The sequence below is a fragment of the Cydia amplana genome, chromosome 25 (assembly GCF_948474715.1).
Source record: "Cydia amplana chromosome 25, ilCydAmpl1.1, whole genome shotgun sequence".
NCBI lineage: Eukaryota > Metazoa > Arthropoda > Insecta > Lepidoptera > Tortricidae > Cydia > Cydia amplana.
Window position 1 is genome coordinate 1,511,972 of NC_086093.1, and position 23,416 is coordinate 1,535,387.

Genomic DNA, 23,416 nt, shown 5'->3' on the forward strand with positions numbered 1-23,416 from the left:
TCAATATTTTCTCTACCAAATCCTAAGAGAAATAAATACAGATACCTATAGAAGAAGTAAATTTATTGCAACTAAGCAGTTTAAGTCAACAGGGAATTGGAACTGTTATGAAACTAATGAAGTAATGACATAAGTCCTTTTATTAGACTATTAGACTAGGTGTCGATATGTGTCAGACCTTTCATGAAGTGTCTAAGATCTAGAGGTCACATAATGAGCAATTGTTTAGATTATATATCTATTGTTGAAGCTTATTATTATAAATGTTATTTATACCATGTAGGTGCATACATATACAAGATACACTTAATTAGTCTTGATACCATTACCTATATGGAGCTATAATCAAATGAAATTAGCTCCTTAGTACTTACCTCAGAAAGCTGGGTAATACTATAATTATTTCTTTAGCCGATAAGGATAAATACAAACTTAAACAACAGATAAAGTCCTTTATATATTGGTCACATTGTAATTAGTTTTAATGAACTTTGCTCATATAAATGGGTTGTTGTACCTATAACTACAAGTTATAGGTACCTATAACTACAAGTTATAGATATTTAAGTTTGGCTAATGAATATGGTTATGTGTGTATTTAAAGAGCTGAATAGATAAAAGTACCTATACTGAATTTCGTATATTTTAAAGAAATACAATGCCAATATATCACCTAGTGTGACATAATTTGGTGGCTAATTAAAATAAAGGGTTATAAATATATATTTTTTCCAGATATTTAATTACTTACGGTAATACTTACACCCGTGTGGAAATTATTAAATAAGCCTAATAGAATGAATTAGGTACATTAATTTTGTTCAGGTTATGGTGGTCTTGTTTATGTTTAAAGACCCTCTTTTCCGGTTTACCACACTGAGATACATCTGAGAGAAGACAACACAGCTATCGCAATTATTTATAAACCGGTGAAATGAAATACAGTATTTTTTATGTCTAGGAACATTAGCAGTGGTGTGAAAAGAGAAATTACAATATTCTACTTAAATGCTATATGTGCTTTAAGTGTCATAAGCTGATTGAGAGAAAATAATGTAAGATTTCAGATTTAACGCAAATTAAATTTGAAATTCTTACAACATTTTGGAAATCCATATACCTCACGAGTTATTGGTTATTATATAAATATCCTGGTGAAGTAACCCAGATGTTTTTTCTACATAAGTAGATGCTTTTGCAAAAAATATTTTATCTATGTTTTCCTTCCAACTGAAACGAAATCTAAGGTATTAAAATTTAGGAAAAGTAGAAGGCATCAAGGCACGGTCATTGTAACTACTCAGTTTACAAAATATTTACACGCATATGTACATATAATTGTATAAGATTTGCGCCCCAACTCTCATTTATAAAAACATATTTTATTAACTGGTTTCAAGTTTCAACAGCGGTTACCCCATTATCCATTATCCTGGTTACCCCAGTGTTATCCAGGAAGTGCCATCAGCCATCACTGAAGGAGAAGAGGAAGAGGAGAAAGGAGTACAGTACGGTGTAATCCCTTGCGCCCAACACCGTCAAGCACACACACACACACAGTACACACTTGAAATACTGGTGTATGTTATGTAAAAATAATTACATTAATTATTTTATGGCATCTGTTTCAGAAGTGCTTGCCGTTTTTAATAGCATTATGTAATGAGGGTATAGATGTGTAAATAATTGTAAATCTGCTCTTGTGCTTTTATTGGGGAATAGGCTCTCCTCAAATGATAGAATTGAACACTTTGTGAAGAACGTTTTTTCGATTGCACCAAACTCAACCTTAAAGTGTGACCTAGTACCCTTAATCGGTCTTAAATTATTTATTAACAATGTCACCAACTAATGAAAATCATTCATTACAGGATTAAGAAAAAGTAAAAAATTACTTTATCACTTTTATTAGCTGTTGTGATTGTACCTATACAACGTGCAAACCCTGTCCTTGAAAAAATATCAAACTTTACTGTTATTCTGATTGATAAATTTCAGCAACCCTTGCTATCCATAGCATTAATTTTTTCAGGGAAAACACTAATTTCAAATTGAATGAGGTGTAAAACATTGATTACCTGTATATATAAATAACGAACAATAATATTCGTGATGGTAGTTAACTTGTTAGTGATTATTTATTGCCCTCAGAATCATGAAAAAATCACTTCCCAAACGATTTGTAGAGGGATTACATAAGTCAACTCTTAAAGATTTGTATTCATATATTTTTATTTTCATCACCTATTTAACCTGTTATGTGTTGTGTCAACCGTAAATCGTTTAGGAGTTGGTGGAAGAAAAACATCAAGGTGGAGTGATTCTTGTAATGATTTTTCTCAATTTCATAATCATGGTTCCATCCAATAATTTTGGTAAATCCTTACTATGATAAATGAGAAAATAAGTGTTACTTAAAGGTGTAACCAACAATAACACACTGCCAAGAGTTGCTTATAGTTGTTGTATTCGCCAACAGATGCATCTCATGCTATCCTTTGATTTCTTTCCTATAATAATTAAGTTGTATGTGGTATTTGGTGGTATAAATGAAAATACTTACCTATTAATAAATAAGGATCAAATTATTTTTGTTTCAACTATCTATACTATACGATAGACAGTTTGATGAAATGATATCACTAGATCTCTAAATAATGTTGTAAACTAAATATACATACCTATATTTTGAAAATAGTTAATGATAACTAAAAAGGTACCTAATTTAAAATGAAATAATAAATCATTGTTAATCAATGATTTCATTGTTGTAATACAAAGCCAAAACAAACTTTGAATACTTATCTCTAAACATCTACAAGTTAAAATTATCATTGAAGAAGTTTGTGCAGCGTAATAATAATTGGAAATTAAACGAACTTACCTGTAAGTGAAGTTCATTTCAATTATATTAGCTGCACAAACTTCGAAATGATAACCCATCCCGCCCAGTACCCACGTTGTCCTGAGACAGCCAGGGATTCGTGTACCTATAATCCCTGTCAAAGTTATGGCAATATTGGCTTTGCTGAATTGGGGGCCAAGTTGTTCCATCTATTGGCGTATTCACTGCCAGCGTGAGCTGAAAGCATAGCGGATACCATATGTTTTTTCCGCTTTGTAGCGATAAGTACCTAAGAATAGAGAATCCTAGCGGGCTACTGGCAGTGAAAGTGTTATGTCTTGGCTTGTTACTCTAAACTAAATGACATTGACAGTTGACAGCGCGGGAATCGTTCAACGTAGGAGTTATGTTCATAAATCAGATACATATTTTTAATTTTGGCTTTGCCTCTCTGTAACATTCATGGAACAGGCTACATGATAAAGCACGTACTACAAGTTAAAATTATCATTTCGAAGTTTGTGCAGCTAATATAATTGAAATGAACTTCACTTACAGGTAAGTTCGTTTAATTTCCAATTATACGATGTAGCGTACGGTTATAGGTTGGCCCATACATGAAAAGTAGGCAATCATATTTGTTAGCGACGTGCTCAAAATGGTTTTTTTTTGGTTTATTTTAATTCTGTTTATTATTGTGGTACTCCGATGATTTGTACAACTTTAGTTTTAAGCTGAAATTTGGAGGTAGATATACGTGTGACGCAGCGACAAGGTTCCAACGGTTTTTGTTTTTGACCACGGGTCAGTCGGCTTGTCTATCCGCGCGCGACACACGTACATACTGCTCTCATGTTCAAATCACGTGGTGTCTGTAACTTTTAGAAATTAAACAGTTTTCGTGTCCCGTATTGTGAGCTTTTATTGTGGAACACCTTCATCATCAACAGTGGTCACTTCGACCGGATTTATGTTCCATACTCCGCCTGCGAAGATGGTTAATACTCGCAGTACAACGCGCAAGGAACGCGAAAGAAAAGCAGAAGAGGATAGACAACTTCAGCTACAAGTGCCTTCTCAGCCAACTAATGGAAATAATGCTCAGAACAATGACGAAATAAAGATAAACGTCCCCGCGTTTAAATTATCGGGTAGCAGTGTAAAATCGGAGCACCGCCCGGCGCAACATACGAGTAATACGCCCGCTTCGCTAACGGGGGCAAAGTCCAAGTCGTCATTTTCGTCTGTGCTGGCTCGAAGAAAACAGCTGGAACTAGAAGCGGCTCAAGAAAAAGCGCGTATCCAGATGGCCCTCATCGACAAGAAGCTTGAGGCTGATTTAGCCAACCTGATGGATGAGGAACAAGAAAACTACAGTCCACATGATGATCTGCACACTGACACACAGGATGAAGTGGAGAAGTGGTTGGAACGAAGCCAACGTGAGCTGGAATCCGCCGCGCAGCAAGTCCCCGATCATGGTAACCAGCCGGACCTGCCGTGCCCGCCGCCGGTCGTTGACCCCGGCACCTCTAATGGAACGATTCAAATGCTCGCAAGTGCGCTTCAAAATCTAACTGCAAGTACCGCTAAACAAAAGAGTGACAAAAACCTGCTAAGCCGATTATGTACTCCCAGAGACCTACCTAGCTACTCTGGCGACTCTTTAGACTGGCTACAATTTAAGCAGGCCTATGAAGAGTCTACCGAAGTGTGCGGATTCAGCCCGAAGGAGAACCTATGGAGACTGAGAAAATGTCTACACGGAACTGCCAGGGAAGCAGTTTCAGCTTTAATGGTTACTGCTACGTCGCCCGATATAGTGATGAAAACCTTGGAATTGGTATGTGGAAATCCTGAAAGCATCTTAACTCGCATCATGCAAGGATTACGAAAACTACCATCTATGTCGAACGAGTACAGTAAGGACATCGTATTTTTCTCAGTCAAAGTGCAAAACTTCATCGCAGCCGTACATGCAGTCGGCCGCAAAGAGTACCTACACGACGTAAACATGGCTAATATTATCCTATCTAAATTACCGACCGTCATTATTTCGAAATGGTCTGACTACAGTTTCCCTATAATAGCCGAAGGCAAGAAGCCACGCTTGGAGATACTCGGAGACTTTTTAAACATCGAAGCAGTGAAAATAACTACTACAGCGAACATTCACGTCACGGATCAGCGCAGCAGTTATCAACATCACTCGAAAAACAAAAGTGATAATAATAACGCTAACCGCCAACAAACAGTTTTATTGCAATCGGCGCAGGCGCGCAGTGACAATAAGTGTTTATTTTGCCGCGGTGCAAAACACGAGTTAACTGAGTGCAAGATGTTCAAAAAGGCGTTAAGAAAGGACCGGTGGCGTCATGTGAAGCGCCACGGAGTATGCTTCAAGTGCCTAGTGTCATGCCACGACCGCGAGAACTGCCCCGCGCCCGCTTGTGACAAGGACGGGTGTGGCGAGGCGCATCACCGACTATTACATTATGTACAACATCGCGACACGGATAAGGATGCTACGTCGGAATCTCCAGATAAGAAGGAAACAGCTGAGTCGAGCCCTACGAACGAAACGGTATCCTTTATAAACATAAATGACCATAAAGTGTTGTTAAAAGTTGTGCCGATTAAAATACGCGGACCTAACGGTGTCTTTATGACAAGTGCATTTTTAGATGACGGAAGTAGTATCAGTCTTATAAGTAAATCACTCGCCGAGCGCGCCGGCCTGCGCGGGCGCACTGAGACTATGCGAGTGAGCGGAGCGTGGAAAGATAGCGATTTAGAATGTACTTATACAGTTGTATCTATCGATGTGTCTAGTTTAAATGGTAGTGAGACTTTTAATGTCAATTTACGAGCTGTAGATAATTTGGAAATTCCTGAGCAGGACTTTAGGTCCATCGATTGTAATAAATTTGCCCACTTACAAAAGTTAAAAGACAAATGGTCGCCTAATGTAATTTCTTGTAACCCTGAAGTTTTAATTGGGCAGGATAATTATGATTTAATTATGCCGTTAGAAATATGTAAAGGTAAACCCTTAGAGCCGTTCGCTACGCGCACTGTCTTAGGTTGGTCCGTCCATGGGAAGACGCGCGCCCCGCACGGCCGAGGCCCCCGCGCCGCCCACAACCTGCTGCTAGCAGCTGCTGACTGCTGCCCGAGCGCCCACGACGACGCGCTCCGCGACCTTCATGAGGAAGTAAGACGCTATTTTTCTATTGACTCTCTAGGTGTGTGTAACAAGCCTCGTCAGAACAGCGATGACGTCCGTGCCTTAGCCCAGTTGGACCGCACGACCACCTTCGCTGACGGCAGGTGGCAAGTTGGTCTGCCGTGGCGCGACGAGAACAGCGTGATGCCTGACAGCTACCCTAACGCCCTAAATAGGTTAAAGGGAGTTGAAAAGAAAATGGCGGCAAACAGTGAGTATGCTCAAAGGTACACGGATCGAGTAAATCATTTGTTCCAAAATGATTTTGCCCGGGAGGTCATTGACCCTCGATCCGCTTCCCCTCACACATGGTACCTACCTCACCATGCGGTGGACAATTTAAACAAGAAAAAGCTTCGTCTTGTTTTTGATTGTGCCGCAAAAAGTAAAGGTACATCGCTGAACGATTACCTACTTCAAGGTCCCGACCTACTCGCGTCCCTATTCGGCATTATGGTACGATTTAGAGAGAATAGGTACGCTGTGGCCGGTGATTTGCGTGACATGTTCCTAAGGGTCAAAATACGACCCGAGGACCAGGACGCACTTAGGTTTTTATGGAGGACTGACTCTAAACAGCCAGTCAAAACATATGCTATGACGTCACTAGTGTTTGGCGCTAATTCGTCCCCTTTTATCGCCCAGTACGTCAAGAATAGGAACGCACAGCGTTATGCGTCCACAATGCCTGCTGCCGTTGCTGCCATCTGCGAGCAACACTACATGGACGATTACTTGGACAGTTTGCCGGACGAGGCCGCAGCTATAAAAATGGTAAAAGATGTTACTTTTATTCACAAACAGGGCGGGTTCGACATGTGCAACTGGACAAGTAACAGCGAGGCAGTATTGGACAGCGTGCCAAAAGAAGCCTTAGGCACAGCAGCCTTAAGGTTCAAATTAGATCGACAGCAAGAAGGTGAGAGAACGCTTGGTCTTATCTGGTACCCCGCTACGGATGAGTTTGGGTTTGATTTGTCACTCAAACGCATACCTAGCGATATAGTTAGCGGTAAACAAGTACCTACTAAAAGGATCATGCTTCGAGTAATAATGTCGATATTCGACGTGTTTGGTTTCTTATCTCCATTCACTATTCAAGGTAAGATAATGCTACAGTCTTTATGGCAGTTATCCATTGATTGGGACGAAAATATTCCAAATAATATTTTCGTTAAGTGGAGTGAATGGATTAACCTTTTAAAAGAAATGCGTTACGTTCGTATACCTAGATGCTATCTAAGTCCTATAGGTACAAGCGGCTTAGGCAACCGAGCGACGGCAGAGCCGCCGGGCAGTGCTACGACGCGCGTAGCCGATGACTCCTTCCCCGCGCGGCCCGCGACCGCCGCACCGCCTGCACATACTACGCCGCCACCTACTTATCAGCCGCGTAGCAGTGCTACGCCAAGTGCGCCGGCATCGACTACGAATATTTATTATGGTAATAATTTAGAGATGCATATTTTTTGCGATGCGTCTACAAAAGCGATGTGTGCTGTTGCTTATTGGCGCTGGACTTATAATAATGAAATTTACGTCGCCTTTATAGCAAGTAAGTGCAGAGTCTTACCCGTGAAACCTTTGTTGACTGTACCTCGTGCAGAGTTACAGTCGGCTCTTATGGCAGCGAGACTGGCGGACAGCCTACAAAAGGATCACAGGTTAGTGGTACAGCGCCGTCATTTCTGGAGCGATTCAACCACATTTCTTCACTGGGTTAAGAATGACGCGCGCAATTATAAAACATTCGTAGCAAACCGGTTGGGGGCTATCGATGAGCTCACGCGCAGTAATGAATGGCGGTATGTACCTACCAAATTGAACGTTGCAGATATTGCAACGCGCGAAACTTATGACCAGGCCTCGGAGTTTTTTTAGCACGGTAAGACTAAGGAGAGCTATGGAGTCTTTGTTAACATTAAAATTAAGTTCATACTCATACTCATCCTCATTAATTAAGTACAAGTAAATTATGTACAGCTCTAGACCTAATAAATATCAGCGATCATCACAATAACGAAATACGTAACTATATATTCATGACATAATGTGACATCTGATTTACTCATACACATATTTAGGTAAAGAGGTTTAATCATAAGTGGCCTATCACTTAAAAAAGTACTTAAGACATGCAACCTATGATTATAAACATTGGTAATACGTATTCGACATATTAAAACGATATTCCATAGATATTAAAACTGTTTATTATTCATTAAGGTTGATATAGAGCTACAATATTTTAGAATAGTTATGCGTTACTCTTCCTTACGTCTACAAAACAGTTCGTTCACACATAATGGGCAGTATAAACGTCGTAAGTCGCATTCATGGGCATCATTTTCAAGACACCAATATCAATATCTTAACAGTAATTATAGTATGTAGGTACGTTAAGTACTTAAATAAAATATTGGAGCGATGACACTGCAATATGGGTAATATAATAATATTAACATACACATATACATATTATATTATTGGGCATCATTTTCAAGACACCAAGATAAGGATATCTTAACAGTAATTATAGTATGTAGGTACGTTAAGTACTTAAATAAAATATTGGAGCGATGACACTGCAATATGGGTAATATAATAATATTAACATACACATATACATATTATTACTTTTTTATAATATAACATTTAATTAAATATATGTAAACAGAATTAATTACATATAAGTAGTCTAAGTATTTATAAAACGATTCGGACGAACTTAATTAATGAGGATGAGTATGAGTATGAATTTAATTTTAATGTTAACAAAGACTCCATAGCTCTCCTTAGTCTTACCGTGCTAAAAAAACTCCGAGGCCTGCTTATGACGACGCTCTCTTCCAAAACGAGTGGTTAAAGGGCCCTTCGTTCTTGGGAAGCGACGAGTCATCCTGGCCGCGTAATATTGTCGGCACTGCAGCTGTTGAACCTGAAAGGTCAGAAATTATAAATATAATTAATGACTTACCTGCTACATACTTACCTGTATTTAATCCGGAGCGCTTCTCTTCGTGGTTGCGGCTGTTGCGGAGCACATACCATGTGTTAGTATTCGTGCATAAATGTCGAAAGCAGACTTACGATAACTCTGAGTTGATGCGGCGAGCCGAGCTGCTATTGGTGCGACAGGTACAAGAAGAATGCTTCGGCGCGGAGTTAGCTGCAATTAGAAAAGGTATGAGTCTCGAACGTAATAGTCGAATACTTACCTGGTCACCTTACCTGGATGATTGTGGGGTCCTTCGCTGCGGCGGCCGTATTAATGCTGCACAGGGTGTTGGCGCCGATACAAAGTACCCGATTATTTTGGACGGGCGGCACCAGGTGACGCGATTGCTCGTGAAGCATTATCACATCAGGGCTGCGCATGATTACCAGGAAACGGTGGTGAACAATCTAAAGGAAAAATACGCAATCACGAAGATAAGGCCGACGGTTAAACATGTAGCAACGAGATGCATGTTTTGTAAAATACGCAAGGCGCAACCACATGTACCTGTAATGGGTGAGTTACCTCCAGGTCGAATGGCACATCACCAGAGGCCATTCACACATTGCGGCCTTGACTTGTTCGGCCCAATGGAGGTGGTGGTCGGCAGAGGACGCCAAAAGAGGTACGGGGTCATTTTTACCTGCCTTACTGTAAGGGCGATCCATTTGGAGATCGTACATTCTCTCACGACCGACTCCCTCATTATGGCGTTACGGCGTATGGCGTCGCGTCGAGGATGGCCAGACTGTTTCTACTCGGATAACGGTACGAACCTACGGGGAGCTGATACCGAGTTGAAACGATCTGTGCGGGAACTCGACAACAAAGCTGTCAATGACTTTGCATTGACCAATGGTTCGAGTTGGAAATTTATACCTCCCGCGAGTCCCCATTGGGGTGGGGCGTGGGAGCGCCTCATACGCAGCGTTAAGAAAAGTCTTAGCGTTGTCCTTAAAGAGCGGGCACCGAAGGACGAAGTTCTCAGCACTCTGATGGCGGAGGTGGAGAACATCGTCAACAGTCGCCCGCTAACCCACGTCTCCGTGGAACCAGGTAGTGACGGCGCTCTGACGCCGAACCACTTCCTTCTTCACTCGCCTCCTAATACCCCCGCTTTAGGTGCCTTTGACGATTCAGACTTGTTCCTTCGGAAGCAATGGCGGACGAGTCAAAGGCTGGCCGATATGTATTGGCAGAGGTGGGTAAAGGAATACTTACCGGAGCTACTCCCTAGAAGGAAGTGGAACACTGAACAAACTCCACTGAAGGTAGGAGACTTAGTTTTAGTTGTAGATCCAGGAGCACCACGCAATGTGTGGCCGAAGGCGGTCATCCAGCAGGTATTCCCAGGTAGGGATGGTCGGGTCAGGTTGGTGGAAATAAAAACCAAATCCGGCGTCTTTAAAAGGCCTGCGGCGCGCGTCGCTAGAATCCCTTTGGTTAATGAGTGCTGAGCCAGCACTGGGGTGGGGCGTGTTAGCGACGTGCTCAAAATGGTTTTTTTTTGGTTTATTTTAATTCTGTTTATTATTGTGGTACTCCGATGATTTGTACAACTTTAGTTTTAAGCTGAAATTTGGAGGTAGATATACGTGTGACGCAGCGACAAGGTTCCAACGGTTTTTGTTTTTGACCACGGGTCAGTCGGCTTGTCTATTCGCGCGCGACACACGTACATACTGCTCTCATATTAAAGTCACGTGGTGTCTGTATCTTTTAGAAATTAAACTGTTTTCGTGTCCCGTATTGTGAGCTTTTATTGTGGAACACCTTCATCATCAACAATATTAGTTTCGCTTAGTATTATTTTACAGCTTCTACTACAAGGCCGTCAACGAGGCTTCTGATCACTGCGACCTGTCCAACCGTGTTGGCAACCAAATTGTATTGTGCTGACCAATGCCAGGGTGACCTTGGACCGTTGGAAGATTGGTTGCCAGTCGTGTAGACTGTAAGTACAGCCTGGACCTTGGTTTCAGGTTGTGGAATGTGACGAAGGAGACAGACCCGGACCGCTACCAGTATTACCTGGGCTTCATCGAGCTGGTCTCCGACGTGTCCTTCCGCACCAACTTGCAGGTTATATTAGGGCATAAGAGAAATATAGTAAGACAAGAGTGCTCGCTCCATACATCAGTTTTGGTACCAAAAAGACTATTAATTTCAGTGTCTGCATCGAGTAGCGGAACTATCAGTACTGCTACTTGACAATAGATGTAGCACCGACCGGAAAGTCTTATGTTGTTGAGCATTATTATAGTCAATCAGCAAACATAAGAAATCAACTCAAAATTTACATTTGATTACTTTGCCTCACATGAGAATAAAATGCAACTTTGCTATCGGTTTTTGAACAATCAAGAGAGCCTTTACCAGTTGGTGTGGTGAAAAACACTTTTACGTCACCCTAGGCCTTCCTCACTCACTTCCTGGCCAAGGCAAGACGTAAAACTTAATTAAGACAAACCACGGGCGGTAATTCGTAAAGCCCCCAGATCGCACATTTATGACCCTCACCTTCGGTTCGGGCCACAAACATCTGCGATCTGGGGCATTCACGAATTCACCTCCCTAGGTATGTAATGTACTATTTACCCATCACCATTTCAAAACCTGCAGAACTTCTGGAAGTATCAGACCGACGATTCTGTGAAGGGAGTGGACCTGCTGCAGTTAGCGCTGGATGTGCACCCCACCTTCCCTCTCAAGGTCATGGTATCCAAGCAGGATAAAGAAGTAAGTAGTAGAGGCAGGCGTAGAAGGGTAGAAGAGGGAGGCAGGCGATATATAGTTGATATGGGGGGGGGATACATTTAGTTACAGATTTTATTCTCTAGGGGAGGCAGCTGACGCCCTCTGCCACCCACTATAGCGACGCCCATGAGTAGACTAGAGCGGCACCCTTCATGAACCATTTGTAGATCTGTTGGAAGTACCAGACGGCTAAAGGGAGTGGACCCACAGCTCTTTACGTACATCCCACGTTCCCGCTTAAGGTCATGATATCCAAGCAGTACATGTATAAATAATTATTTTCCATCGTGTTTTCACGGAAACGTACGAACGTACATGTCTGTCTTGCTATTTCAATCAGTCTCAGTACAAAAACTACTGACGTTGACTGAAGAAGCATGACAAATACAATACGAACGGTTCCGAGAAAATACGATGGAAAAGAATTATGCACTACATATCTGTAGGTAGGTAGCAGAGAAGCTTCTCAACACAAATAACATTTTTATAATAAAAATCAAGCTCCTGTAATGTTTACCAAGACTGATCCTGTTTTTAGGTGCAATGGGTCCCCGTGATGACCGAGATGGGTATGTGCATGACCTTCAACTCGGAGTACGCGGTGTACCAGTTCCTCCTCCCCAATGTGGACTGGTCTGTGGACCAGCTGCTTAAGTGTCACTACTTGAGTGGGCAGTGCTATGTGAGGGTGGACTCTATGAATAATGGTATAAAGGCGAGTTTTGCTTGCTACATAGTTATGTCGTGTTGGGGCGGTTGGCAAGAAGTGCTTGTATTTGTAATCTTGTAAATATATTATGCAGAATAAGATTCGGTCATCCTCTAAAAATATGTCTGCGGTCTAATTGCCACGACCCAAACAAAATGTATGAAAAGAGATGGCAATTAGACTCAACCGCAGACATATTCTGAGAGAATGACTCGAGTAAGGTCAATGTGGGTAATTCCGTCATTGGGACTATTCCGTCCACGGGCGTAATACATATAGGTATTCATAATGCTTTTGCCTTTTCGATTATTTCTCTGTTTTCGCTACCCAAAGGTTGTCTGGAAGAGATCGCTCTTTAGCGATAAAAGACCGCCTGTTATCTGCCTCTACATTGAATCAATTGTTCTTTTCTTTTGTATCTTTTTACTGGGGTGTGCCAATAAAGCGTATTCTATCTATAGTATCTATCTATATATGTCATTGATTTTCAATCGTAGGAAAAACCCATTTGCTTTGGATTGCTGAAACTGAAAGCAATCGCTGCTTTATCGATGAATTTATCAGTTTTGTTCGTTGTTCGAGAAAAACGCAAATGGACGGAATAGTCCCTATTACTGAATTAGCCACATGACCTTATGGCTGATAATTGATTTAATTTGCAGTATTTTGTCCATTCGCCATTCGATATACCCAACGCTCTGTCGAACCCTACTGGTGAAGTTATGCCCGGTGAAGAATTGGTCATTGATTTCAAGGTAAGTTCCCTAATTATTACCACGAATCTATGTATAATATACCTTGCTATGCAAGAATGAAATAACTTACTTACCTATGACTAGCGACCCGCCCCCAGTCCCGCCCCGGTCTCGCACGAGTTACACAAAAACTTAACAAAATATACACCTAAAACTTCAAGAATCACTCTTTGATAGGTGAAAACCGCATGGAAATCCGTTCAGTAGTTTATGAGTTATCGCGAACATACTATCGCGCTCCACATTTAGGGTCCTAGATAAATTGGTTGTTACATAGTTACGTTTGTGAATGTCCAATTTAGCTAGAACCCTAAATGGCGTAACGATCACGGAGCGTGACTGTACCTACACACAAACAGACAGACGCGGCGGCGGGCACTTCACATCACTACATAGTATAAAACAAAGTCGCTTCCCGCTGTCTGTCTGTCTGTCTGTATGCTTAGATCTTTAAAACTACGCAACGGATTTTGATGCGGTTTCTGAATTGAAAACTTTTTGTGACCGTAAGACGGACACGTGACGTCTGTTACAATGTCATTGAGTTTTTCTTTATTGATTTAAATTCCATCTAGTGAGTTTCCCTCTAACTGGTATTAATATAACTTCAATAGGAAGGTTTATGTATAATTTGTTAACCCGCGCGAAGCCGGGGCGGGTCGCTAGTTCTTTATAAGGTGTAGTGACGTATCGCGTGTCTCAGGCCGTGGAAATCCAAGCTGCGCCGGGAGTGAAGAGCCTCCGACCGGACCAGCGCCGTTGTCGGTACCCGGACGAGTGGATAAGCGACGCCATCCGGGTAATAGCGCCATCTACCCCAGCTGTCACAGCAGCGCCGGGAGTGAAGAGCCTCAGAGCAGCGCCGTTGTCGGTACCCGGACGACCAGCGACTATCCGGGTAACGTAGCGCTATCTACTTCAGCTGTCACAAGCAGCGCCGGGAGTGAAGAGCCTCAGAGCAGCGCCGTTGTCGGTACCCGGACGAGTGGATCAACGACGCCATCCGGGTAATAGCGCCATCTACCCCAGCTGTCACAGCAGCGCCGGGGAGTGAAGAGCCTCAGAGCAGCGCCGTTGTCGGTACCCGGACGAGTGGAGCGACTTCATCCGGGTAACGTATCGCCATCTATCCCAGCTGTCACGAGCAGCGCCGGGAGTGAAGAGCCTCAGAGCAGCGCCGTTGTCGGTACCCGGACGAGTGGACCAGCGACTCCGTCCGGGTAACGTAGCGCCATCTACTTCAGCGGCAATAATATTGTGCAACACGTGATGCGCATATGAGGCCGGAATTACGGCTCAGCCAGGTAACAATAGGTGGGAACGAAAGCTCGAAAGGTCCGATCGCTGTGTCTCGCTCCAACCTATGGTTGCCGCTGCAGGCCGTCGCCAGTCGCGCAATGTTGTGGCCGGGCCGTTAGTAAAGTCACACGGGATTGTTACGCCATTTCGGGTCCTAGCTAAATTGGTGGTGCATACTTACGCTATGGAATGTCCAATTTAGGTAGAGCCCTAAAGTGGAGTCCAGACGAGGCAATTTTTCGCCAATCTGAAAATCTGTCCGATCGAATCAGGCCGTGCGGACGCAAACGCCAATTTGATTCCCCGAACAAATCAGCAGGTGCGGACACAAAAATGCCAACTCTCGAAGTTAGTATCTATGGAATGCAAATTGGTGATTAAATTTGTGTAGGTACGTGTGGACGCTAGATGAGATTGGCGCCAATTATTTTCCTGATCAAATCGGTCGATTTGCCCAGCTCGTCTGGACTCTACTTAAATGGCGTAACAATCACGGAGCGTGACTGTACTAAAGCTGGTCAACCAAATCTTGTCAGTAAAAAAAGGCGCGAAATTCAAATTTTCTATGGGACGATATCCCTTCGCGCCTACATTTTTCAAATTTCCCGCCTTTTTCTACTGACAAGATCTGCTTGACCAAGTATAAGTAATTTATTTTCCATTTTGTAGGCATACAGCTTCGGGCTCTGCCAGATGCACTGCAGGAGCCGCATGGCGATCATGTTCTGCGGATGTCGGCCGTTTTTCCATATTAAAGGAGGTAAAACATTTCTACTGCCTACCATGGGTGTCGCTAGGGGGTGCTCCCCCTCCTATTTGGCCACCGGCCATGTTAAGTGCCCCCCCCCCCCCTCTCCCCCTCCCTAGCCCATCTGTCATATCAACTGACTCCCCCTAGCCCATCAGCTGGCGACTGCTGACTACGTATTAAAAAATAAAAAAATATAAATAGAGACATTAGAGCCCAATGAGACCAGCACCAGCAAGATGAACTCAAAGGGATGAGGTGTTTTATTATACCGAGAGTATACGAGTAAATTATACTGGGATTACTGGGGTACTGGGGTGTGTTATTTAAAATCCTTTAGTTACTTTAAGCCCCCTCCACACTCGTGCGCAAATCGCGGCGCGAAGCCGTGAACGCGAGCGTGGAGTGTGGAGTCGAGATCGCAGATCTGCGAAATCGGAAACAGTTTTCTTTTTGTGGTGGATTTAAATGTCAGTAAAAAGGTTAATTACTTTATAACGAGCCTCCAAAATTGCACCCTCTTCAACCATGACATTTAACTGGCCGTCAAAAAAACACTTCCGTCAAACTACAACTGACAAAAAACCAAAAAACTGATCCGATTTGCATTCTAATATACAAAACTGTGTTAACGTGCTTCGTATTTAATTTAAAATAGTGTATTCCGCCGCCATTTTGCGTTCCGTGTTTTTCAAGATGGCGAAGTGTGCGACGCGCACGGCATGGCGTGTATCGGGAGGAATGTTGAGATTCTCATCAACCTGCCAAAGAACCTGGCCAAGTGCTCCTGCCTTCCTCAGTGTGCCGAGCTCAACTACTATTCTCATACCAAAAAGGTCGTTATTAGGTAAGTGCACTGATGTCAACACCTATTGGGTCGCTAAAGAAATTCTGCTTCTCATGACAGTCATGACACGCAATCATGTATTGTTTTTATATTGATACTTGCGAAGAGGGAGTTGGAAGGGGCAGACCTCGGCTCTTTCTCTGATCAGGCGGTCTAGCATAAGTTGCGTTCTCGCGCGCGAGTCCATACTTGAAGTCGCGCTTGATGTATGGAGTCGCGCTCGAGAACGCAACTCATGCTAAACCGTCAGATCGGGGAAATCCTGAAGAAAGGCCAGGTCAAGAGCACCCTAAACCGGCGAGCGTGTATGAGGAATGTTATGAAAGTAACGGAAGCGAAAGAGGTATGTCAAGCCCCCTCCACACTCGTGCGCGAATCGCGGCGCGAAACCGCGAACGCGACTGAGGATTCGATTTACGCAGACAGCGGAATCGACTCCAACCAAACTCACGTTCGCGGCTTCGTCCGCGATTCACGCACATAGTCTGGAGGGGGCTTCAGGATCGTAGCAAATGGAAATCCGTGGTCTCTGCCTACCCTTCCGGGAAATGGGCGTGATTATATGTATGTATGTTGATACTTGCGTTTTAAACGCAAGCTCTTAATATTACAAATTCTTAATATTACAAACCCGAGCGCAGTGGTATAAATGTTCGGGTAGAAACGGAGATGAGGGTCCAGTGGCGGCTCTTCGCATCAACCTCATGTCGAAACACGTGTTGTCTCTTTCTCCCTCCCTCACTACTTTATTCCGGATCAGAAACGGCTCGGATTCCGACGGCGATGAGGGTCCAGTGGCGGCCGTCCGCATCAACCTGATGCCGCCGAAGCTGCGTTTACACAGAGACGTCATATTCACACTTGAGGACTTGTTCGGTGGGTTCCATGGGAAAATAGATTCTATGTGGAGAGATTTGAGGTTGAGAATTGCACCAGTGTAATGTGCATTAGAAATACCTGCCTGTGTGTGTCTCACCTATTTTGTACTTGCACCTATTTTGCCACGCTTTCTGTGTGTGGAGTTGTGGACGTCAGCCTTCGTTCCATGGTTTCGGAGGCAGTGGAGCCCTAACGGATGTGGAGGGACTCAGACTAGGTCCAATATTATTGCACACTAGAGTGTCATGTGTATTTAGTGATTTTGTCGATGTCATGCTTATTGCCTTGTCCTTTTGGATGTGATTGTGATATGTTTTGCGGCTTTGTGTATTGTGCTAGTTCTATTGTTTTAAAGTAAGTACCGATTTGTTTAATTTTTATGTGAACTTGCTCAATATTTATGTTAACCTGTTTTAAAGCTTGACAGCCGTACCGGACCGTGACCTTGGCCTTGGAAGGTGGTCCGCTGTACGTGTACGTCCGTTAAGTGAGAGCGAGAAAGAGATATGCTGAGTGCTGACCGGACTAAAATCACGGTCCGGTACGGCCATCTTTAAAAGCTTTTACGTCGGCATGAGAAAATTCTAAGGACTGCTTTAAGCCCGTGCCATACAGCTTGCATCCAAGCTTCCAAGGTGACATTACAAGCTTCCAACCAAGTAGACGGTTTGCCACCAAATTGCATTGAAACTGTGGGAACATACTACATAAATAGATATACATCTGACATCGTGTGTAATCGTGAAACGGTGACATTGTTCTGATAAGAACAGTTTGCGATCGACTGACACTCTGCGATTAAACAGAGAAACAGGACGTGCCCTTGTAAGGTCAGGACCTAGGACCGTCAGAAGCTTGGTTGTTCATTACAGCCTTAAATTTCCTTTCTTCTCCAGCCTCCCTAGGCGGCACTACGGCCCTGTTCGTGGGCGCCAGCGTGCTGACCATCGTGGAGACGGCCCTCTTCATCATCAGGCATGTCGTTGACTACTTGTTGGGCAAGAGGACCGGCAGGACCGAGGTGTTGGAGTATAAGGATTAGGGATAGGTGTGCTCGATAAAGAAGAGATAGCTTGCTTATTCTTTGTTTGCGGGTAGTGATCTAATGATAGTAACCCAAAATATAGTGAAAACGTTATTTAATTTGGATTGTAATAAATAAATGAAGAGTTATTGTTTTAAACTTTAAACTGGCTTATTCTTTTATTTTCGTACCTACCTATAGTTCGTCAATACGGTATAGTACTTTACCGTTATTGCCGTCACCTTCCTTCACAATGGCGCATATGACTAGTAGATACTTTTTAGTGCCATCATTTGGATAGTTTGCCCTATGTAAACGCAGTAATCTATCTAAACGCAGTGCAGTATTTGCATTTCAAACGAATTGAAATTCGCAGTAATTTTTTTTTCTACTCCAGCACTTAAATGTGTCAATTAAATGACTGACAGTGATATCTAAAGCAATGTCATTTGAATGATTTGTCTATAGGCTCATAAGATGACTGCTAGCAGTCATCTTATGAGTATAATACAACTGCTTTATTTTTTTTAAAGATACAAGTTCCGATCATCTTGATTGAAAGAGGTATGTTTTCATTTACAATAATAACTCTTTTTTTTTTAAATAATAACTCAATTTTTTTTAAATAATAACTCTTTTTTTTTAATAATAACTCTTTTTTTTTTTTTTTTGCTGCAGCTGTCATAGAAAAAGTAATGTATGCAACAGCTCATAATTGGTTCTTAAAATTCTCGGGTCTTTTTTTCAAAACTCGACTACGTCTCGTTTTGTAACTTCGACCCTTGAATTTTAAGAACCCTTATTATATCACTGTTGCATAAACTACTATAGAAACATGTTTACTCTAATGTGGATTAAAATACAAAATAAAAGCATTTTTACTGGAAGTGAGTATATTTTTTTTCCAGAATTTAATGAATTCTCAAGTATTGTAACTTTTATGTTTGATTTTTCGGTTTGTATTATATTGAGGTTATTTTTGACCACATGGGTTTGCATAATTTCCTTTAGATTTTAATATTGCATAATATAAATGATGATGAATGTGTGATTTCAAAACGTAGGAATATCAAAACGCACCCACCTGTCAAAAAGCCCCTCCCCAATTTGTATTTATTTCGATGAACCTAACCTAAACAAACACTAATAAATTCGAACGAACGACCGAAAAATGTTCACAAAGATGTTTAATATCATCTACAACAGTTTTAGTTACACTATTTCGTTTATTTACTTTATTTTCTCTCTTATTTACCTAGTATTGCCGTTTGGATTGGACGTGGGATTGCTGGGCATAGGTGCGTACTATTGTACGAGATTAAAGAAGCCAGATCCTGTGAATGTTATGAGTATATTCGGTCCAGAACTTGGGTCTAAAGAGGCTGAAGCCAATCCTGACCAAGTCGTGCAGTGCATAGCTCATAGAGGGGCAGGTTTGGACGCGCCAGAAAACACTTTGGAGGCATTTCGATATGTAAGTTTCATCGATTTTCTCTTTTATTTAATGTATTGTTTTGTTTGGATAGTTAGAGTGATAGGTTTTGGCGGGATTTCATGTATGTACCTATGTCGTTACTCGTTTTGTTTGTATAATAGTACAAAATAATGGTAGTGTTAGATGAAATCTGAAATTGTATTTCTAGAAACTTATTTTCATTTGTTTTTATTGATATCAATTAAAATTGCAACAATCTTATGTTTTGCCGTTAAAGGCCTATATCTGCTGCATATACAGATTTAGGTTCTATTTTGTTTTTTCTGTACCCAAAAGTTAAGAACATTGGTGAAACAAATAGTGCAGTAAAAACAGGCTTAAGAAGATTCTAAAAGGACCACATCAAAATCATATTAACCATCAAAATATTTATGAAAACAACTGGCAGTTAGATTAACTGATTCAGTGTGGATGGCACAACAGGCGTGTCATCAATGTTTTTAACGTGTGGCGTATGACACGATAGGTGTGCCATTATAATCTATGACGTACGTTGTGTCATGAAATAATTGTTCGCCGCCACAGTTAAAAGTTTTCGAAAATTCAACACGCAACGAAACGGTTAAAAACAAAGGCATTACTAAAATTCTATTTAAGGGCTCATTTAGACGGCGCGCGAAATAGGGTTGCCAGATCGAAAGGTGCTATTATCGGGAAAAAAAACCCTTCAAATTAAATTGATTGTATTAAAAATAACGATATTTTACATTATTGGCACTACGTCAGCTGCTCTGCCCAATCTCGCCACGCGCGCCCCACGCGCGCGCCGAGGCGCTCGACGCGGGTCGCTGGCTCGCTCGACGATAGTTTTATAACGTGAAGCTGTTTTTCGAGACAATTTTCACTTTGTCTGGAATCGAACAAAGCTAAAAATCGGGAGAATCCCGCCGAATCCCGACCATCTGGCAACCCTAGCGCGAACTCGTATACAATTTTAGTTACATTGCGGCCCATTGAGGTTACGTCAATTCAGCCGACCGATCAAATGACGCAATGTAATGAAACTCGCATACGAGTTCTCGCACCGTCTAAATGAGCCCTAAATTCCCTAGTGTGTAGAACGAGAATGCAACTTTGTGGAACTGGACGTCCGTACCCTGAAGGACGGGCAGCTGGTGTTGCTCCACGATGAGGGGCTGCAGCGGCTCTCCGAGTCCAGCATCACGGACGTGACCACGCTCAGTTGGGAGGATATTAAGGATATAGATGTCGGTGTCACACATCCTAACCGGTAAGATTTTATAAAATTAGTCGAGTTTCCTTTGTGAACAGAGAAATACTGTGTTGAACGCGCTGGATCAACGTGATACACATAAATTCATCTTCCTTGCGTTGTCCCGGCATTTTGCCACGGCTCATGGGAGCCTGGGGTCCGCTTGGCAACTAATCCCAGTAATTGGCGTGGGCACTAGTTTTTACGAAAGCGACTGCCATCTGACCTTCCAACCCAGAGGGTAAACTGGGCCCGTATTGGGATTAGTCCGGTTTCCTCACGATGTTTTCCTTCACCGAAAAGCGACTGGTAAATATCAAATGATATTTCGTACATAAGTCCCGAAAAACTCATTGGTACGAGCTGGGATTTGAACCCGCGACCTCCAGATTGCAAGTCGCTTTTTAAGATTAGATCCTAAGTATGCATGTAATATTGCCATGCCCTCACAGGGTCCATGTTGAACTACCCAAGTCGAGCGCGAAGCAAACACTGCTGTACCATCCTTTACTGGAACCATTTCGCCGCATTTTCAGGCCCCTATTTGAGAACCTCTGGATAAGACCAGAATGCAGAAATTTTCGTCATCCAGTAAGCTATAATCACATACTTAAAATCCAAAATTTCAAGTCTGTAGGTCATTTAGTTCCGAAGTTAAGCGAAAGCAAAGTTTCGCATTTATGACACTCACTCACTCACTCATGATCATCAGAATAGAACTAGTACTTCCCATAAACTCAGAGAGCTGAAATTTGGTACAGAGTTAGGGTTTAATGGCCACATAAAGGGAAAACCTAAAAATATTGCAATATCAGTCACGTTTTAAAGATCTAAGAACTGCATAAGTAAGTTTGTAATCCCATATAAATATATGATATTACAAAGTTACTGTTGCAGTTCCTACAAATAGTAGGTAAAGTAAAGGTACACTACGATGTACGATGTGAGTATGAATGAAGATATGTTTAGTTATGATATGTGTATACATAGTATGGGTATGAGTACCCGAAAAGAAGGACTGCCTACAAAGAGATATGAGATCCCATCAAAAACATTAATGTAAAAAGGCGCAAGTCTCGCAACGCTTTTACTACAAAAAAGTTTTGAGATGTAATGTGAAACCAAGTCGGTTATTTTAATCAGTGCCAGGGGGTGTTAAAACCGTATCAATGAGATATCTTTAATTTGTAATACGTATAATGACTTGGCAATCGCACATAATGCTTTACTCATACCGTACTCGTAAATATGTGTAATGCTCAAACTGCAATTAGCGCTAGCGTTATGTTCAATTAGAATTATTTTTAATAGGTGACGATGATCCTTTCGTCATTATGCAGCCGTGCGATGGCCAAGTCATTATACGTATTACAAATTAAAGATATCTTATTGATACGGTTTTGACACCCTCTGGCACTGATTAAAATAACTGACTTGGTTTCACATTACATCTCAAAACTTTTTTGTAGTAAAAGCGTTGCGAGACTTGCGCCTTTTTACATTAATGTTTTTGATGGGATATCTATAACATCTCTCTTTACCCCTTTTCTACCCTTCGGGTGTCTATAACATGGTTGCAATAAATAAATATCGTGCAGTCTAACGCGACTAGTTGCGACCAATCGCGCGCGTGATGCGAACTCATCAACCAATCGCGTTGTAGTGGTGTCACACCGCTGTACTGGTCTCATTCATGTCCCATTCTTATTGCCCGTAAGGCCAGTCCTGAGATATCCGCCTAAGGCCCAAGGTCCTACCTGTAGTACCTATTCAGTTCGATGTAATTTAAACCATGTTCAATTGGAACAGAGTCGCTTTTGCTTTGTTTCGCGTTCAATTTTCAAAGCAAAATTATCTCTTTTTCCTACAATTTGGGTTCAAATTTCAGTGGCAAATTTTGGATGTTTCGTTTATATGAACATCCATTCATGTGTACTTGTTCTAGGCAACGCTATAAAGAAGTGAAACTGTGCTTGCTGGACGCGGCGCTGGACTACTTGCTGGAGAAGCGAGTACGCTGCATCATAGACGTCAAGGGCGATAACAAGGAGGTAACGTCGTTCAATACATCACTTTGGCTAGGCACACGAGGCACATCATTGATTGTGGCCTCGAATGTACGTCCAATTCCCCGAATTTCCAGTTGCTGTACGTCCATTTCCCCGAATGTCCAGTTGCTGTACGTCCATTTCCCCGACGGTCCAATCGCTGTACGTCCATTTCCCCGAATGTCCCGTCGCTGTACGTCCATTTCCCCGAATGTCCAGTCGTTGTATGTCCATTTCCCCGAATGTCCAGTCGCTGTACGTCCATTTCCCCGAATGTCCAGTCCCTGTACGTCCAATTCCCCGAATGTCCAGTCCCTGTACGTTCAATTCCCCGAATGTCCCGTCGCTGTACGTCCATTTCCCCGAATGTCCAGTCGCTGTACGTCCATTTCCCCGAATGTTCAGTCCCTGTACGTTCAATTCCCAGAAATCATTTTGTCCTGATTCTTTATAGATATTTTCGAACACGCCATAATACTGAAATTGTTTGAGTACAGTTGTAGTGCATAATTATTTTCCATCGTGAAATAAAACTATTAAAACGGATTATATCGCGTACCTATATTGAATTTA

At 42.2% G+C, this 23,416-nt stretch overlaps 2 protein-coding genes across 2 annotated transcripts in view; both read left to right on the plus strand.

Moving 5' to 3' along the window:
- LOC134659559 (uncharacterized) overlaps positions 1–23,416 on the plus strand; it is a 41,934-nt gene that overhangs the window by 12,258 nt on the left and 6,260 nt on the right. The window contains exons 4-12 of the mRNA XM_063515226.1: positions 11,052–11,151; positions 11,692–11,808; positions 12,365–12,541; positions 13,198–13,290; positions 13,994–14,089; positions 15,259–15,349; positions 19,347–19,561; positions 20,635–20,813; positions 22,741–22,846. Of these exons, the coding sequence (XP_063371296.1) occupies positions 11,052–11,151; positions 11,692–11,808; positions 12,365–12,541; positions 13,198–13,290; positions 13,994–14,089; positions 15,259–15,349; positions 19,347–19,561; positions 20,635–20,813; positions 22,741–22,846 (1,174 nt within the window). The remainder of the gene's footprint in view (positions 1–11,051; positions 11,152–11,691; positions 11,809–12,364; positions 12,542–13,197; positions 13,291–13,993; positions 14,090–15,258; positions 15,350–19,346; positions 19,562–20,634; positions 20,814–22,740; positions 22,847–23,416) is intronic.
- LOC134659830 (uncharacterized) lies at positions 5,581–10,968 on the plus strand. The gene is made up of 4 exons (XM_063515538.1): positions 5,581–7,482; positions 7,678–7,735; positions 8,897–10,441; positions 10,887–10,968. The coding sequence occupies exons 1-4, from the start codon at positions 5,604–5,606 to the stop codon at positions 10,966–10,968; spliced, it is 3,564 nt and encodes a 1,187-aa protein (XP_063371608.1). The 5' UTR covers positions 5,581–5,603.

What these genes read in the sequence shown, in the direction of transcription:
- LOC134659830 (XM_063515538.1), top strand. Translation starts at nt 5,604, where the DNA reads ATGCGAGTGAGCGGAGCGTGGAAAGATAGCGATTTAGAATGTACTTAT. An exon ending in AGCCTACAAAAGGATCACAG is followed by an intron (nt 7,736 to 8,896) that starts GTTAGTGGTACA and finishes AAAAACTCCGAG; the next exon opens with GCCTGCTTATGACGACGCTC. An exon ending in GGTAGGGATGGTCGGGTCAG is followed by an intron (nt 10,442 to 10,886) that starts GTTGGTGGAAAT and finishes ATTATTTTACAG; the next exon opens with CTTCTACTACAAGGCCGTCA.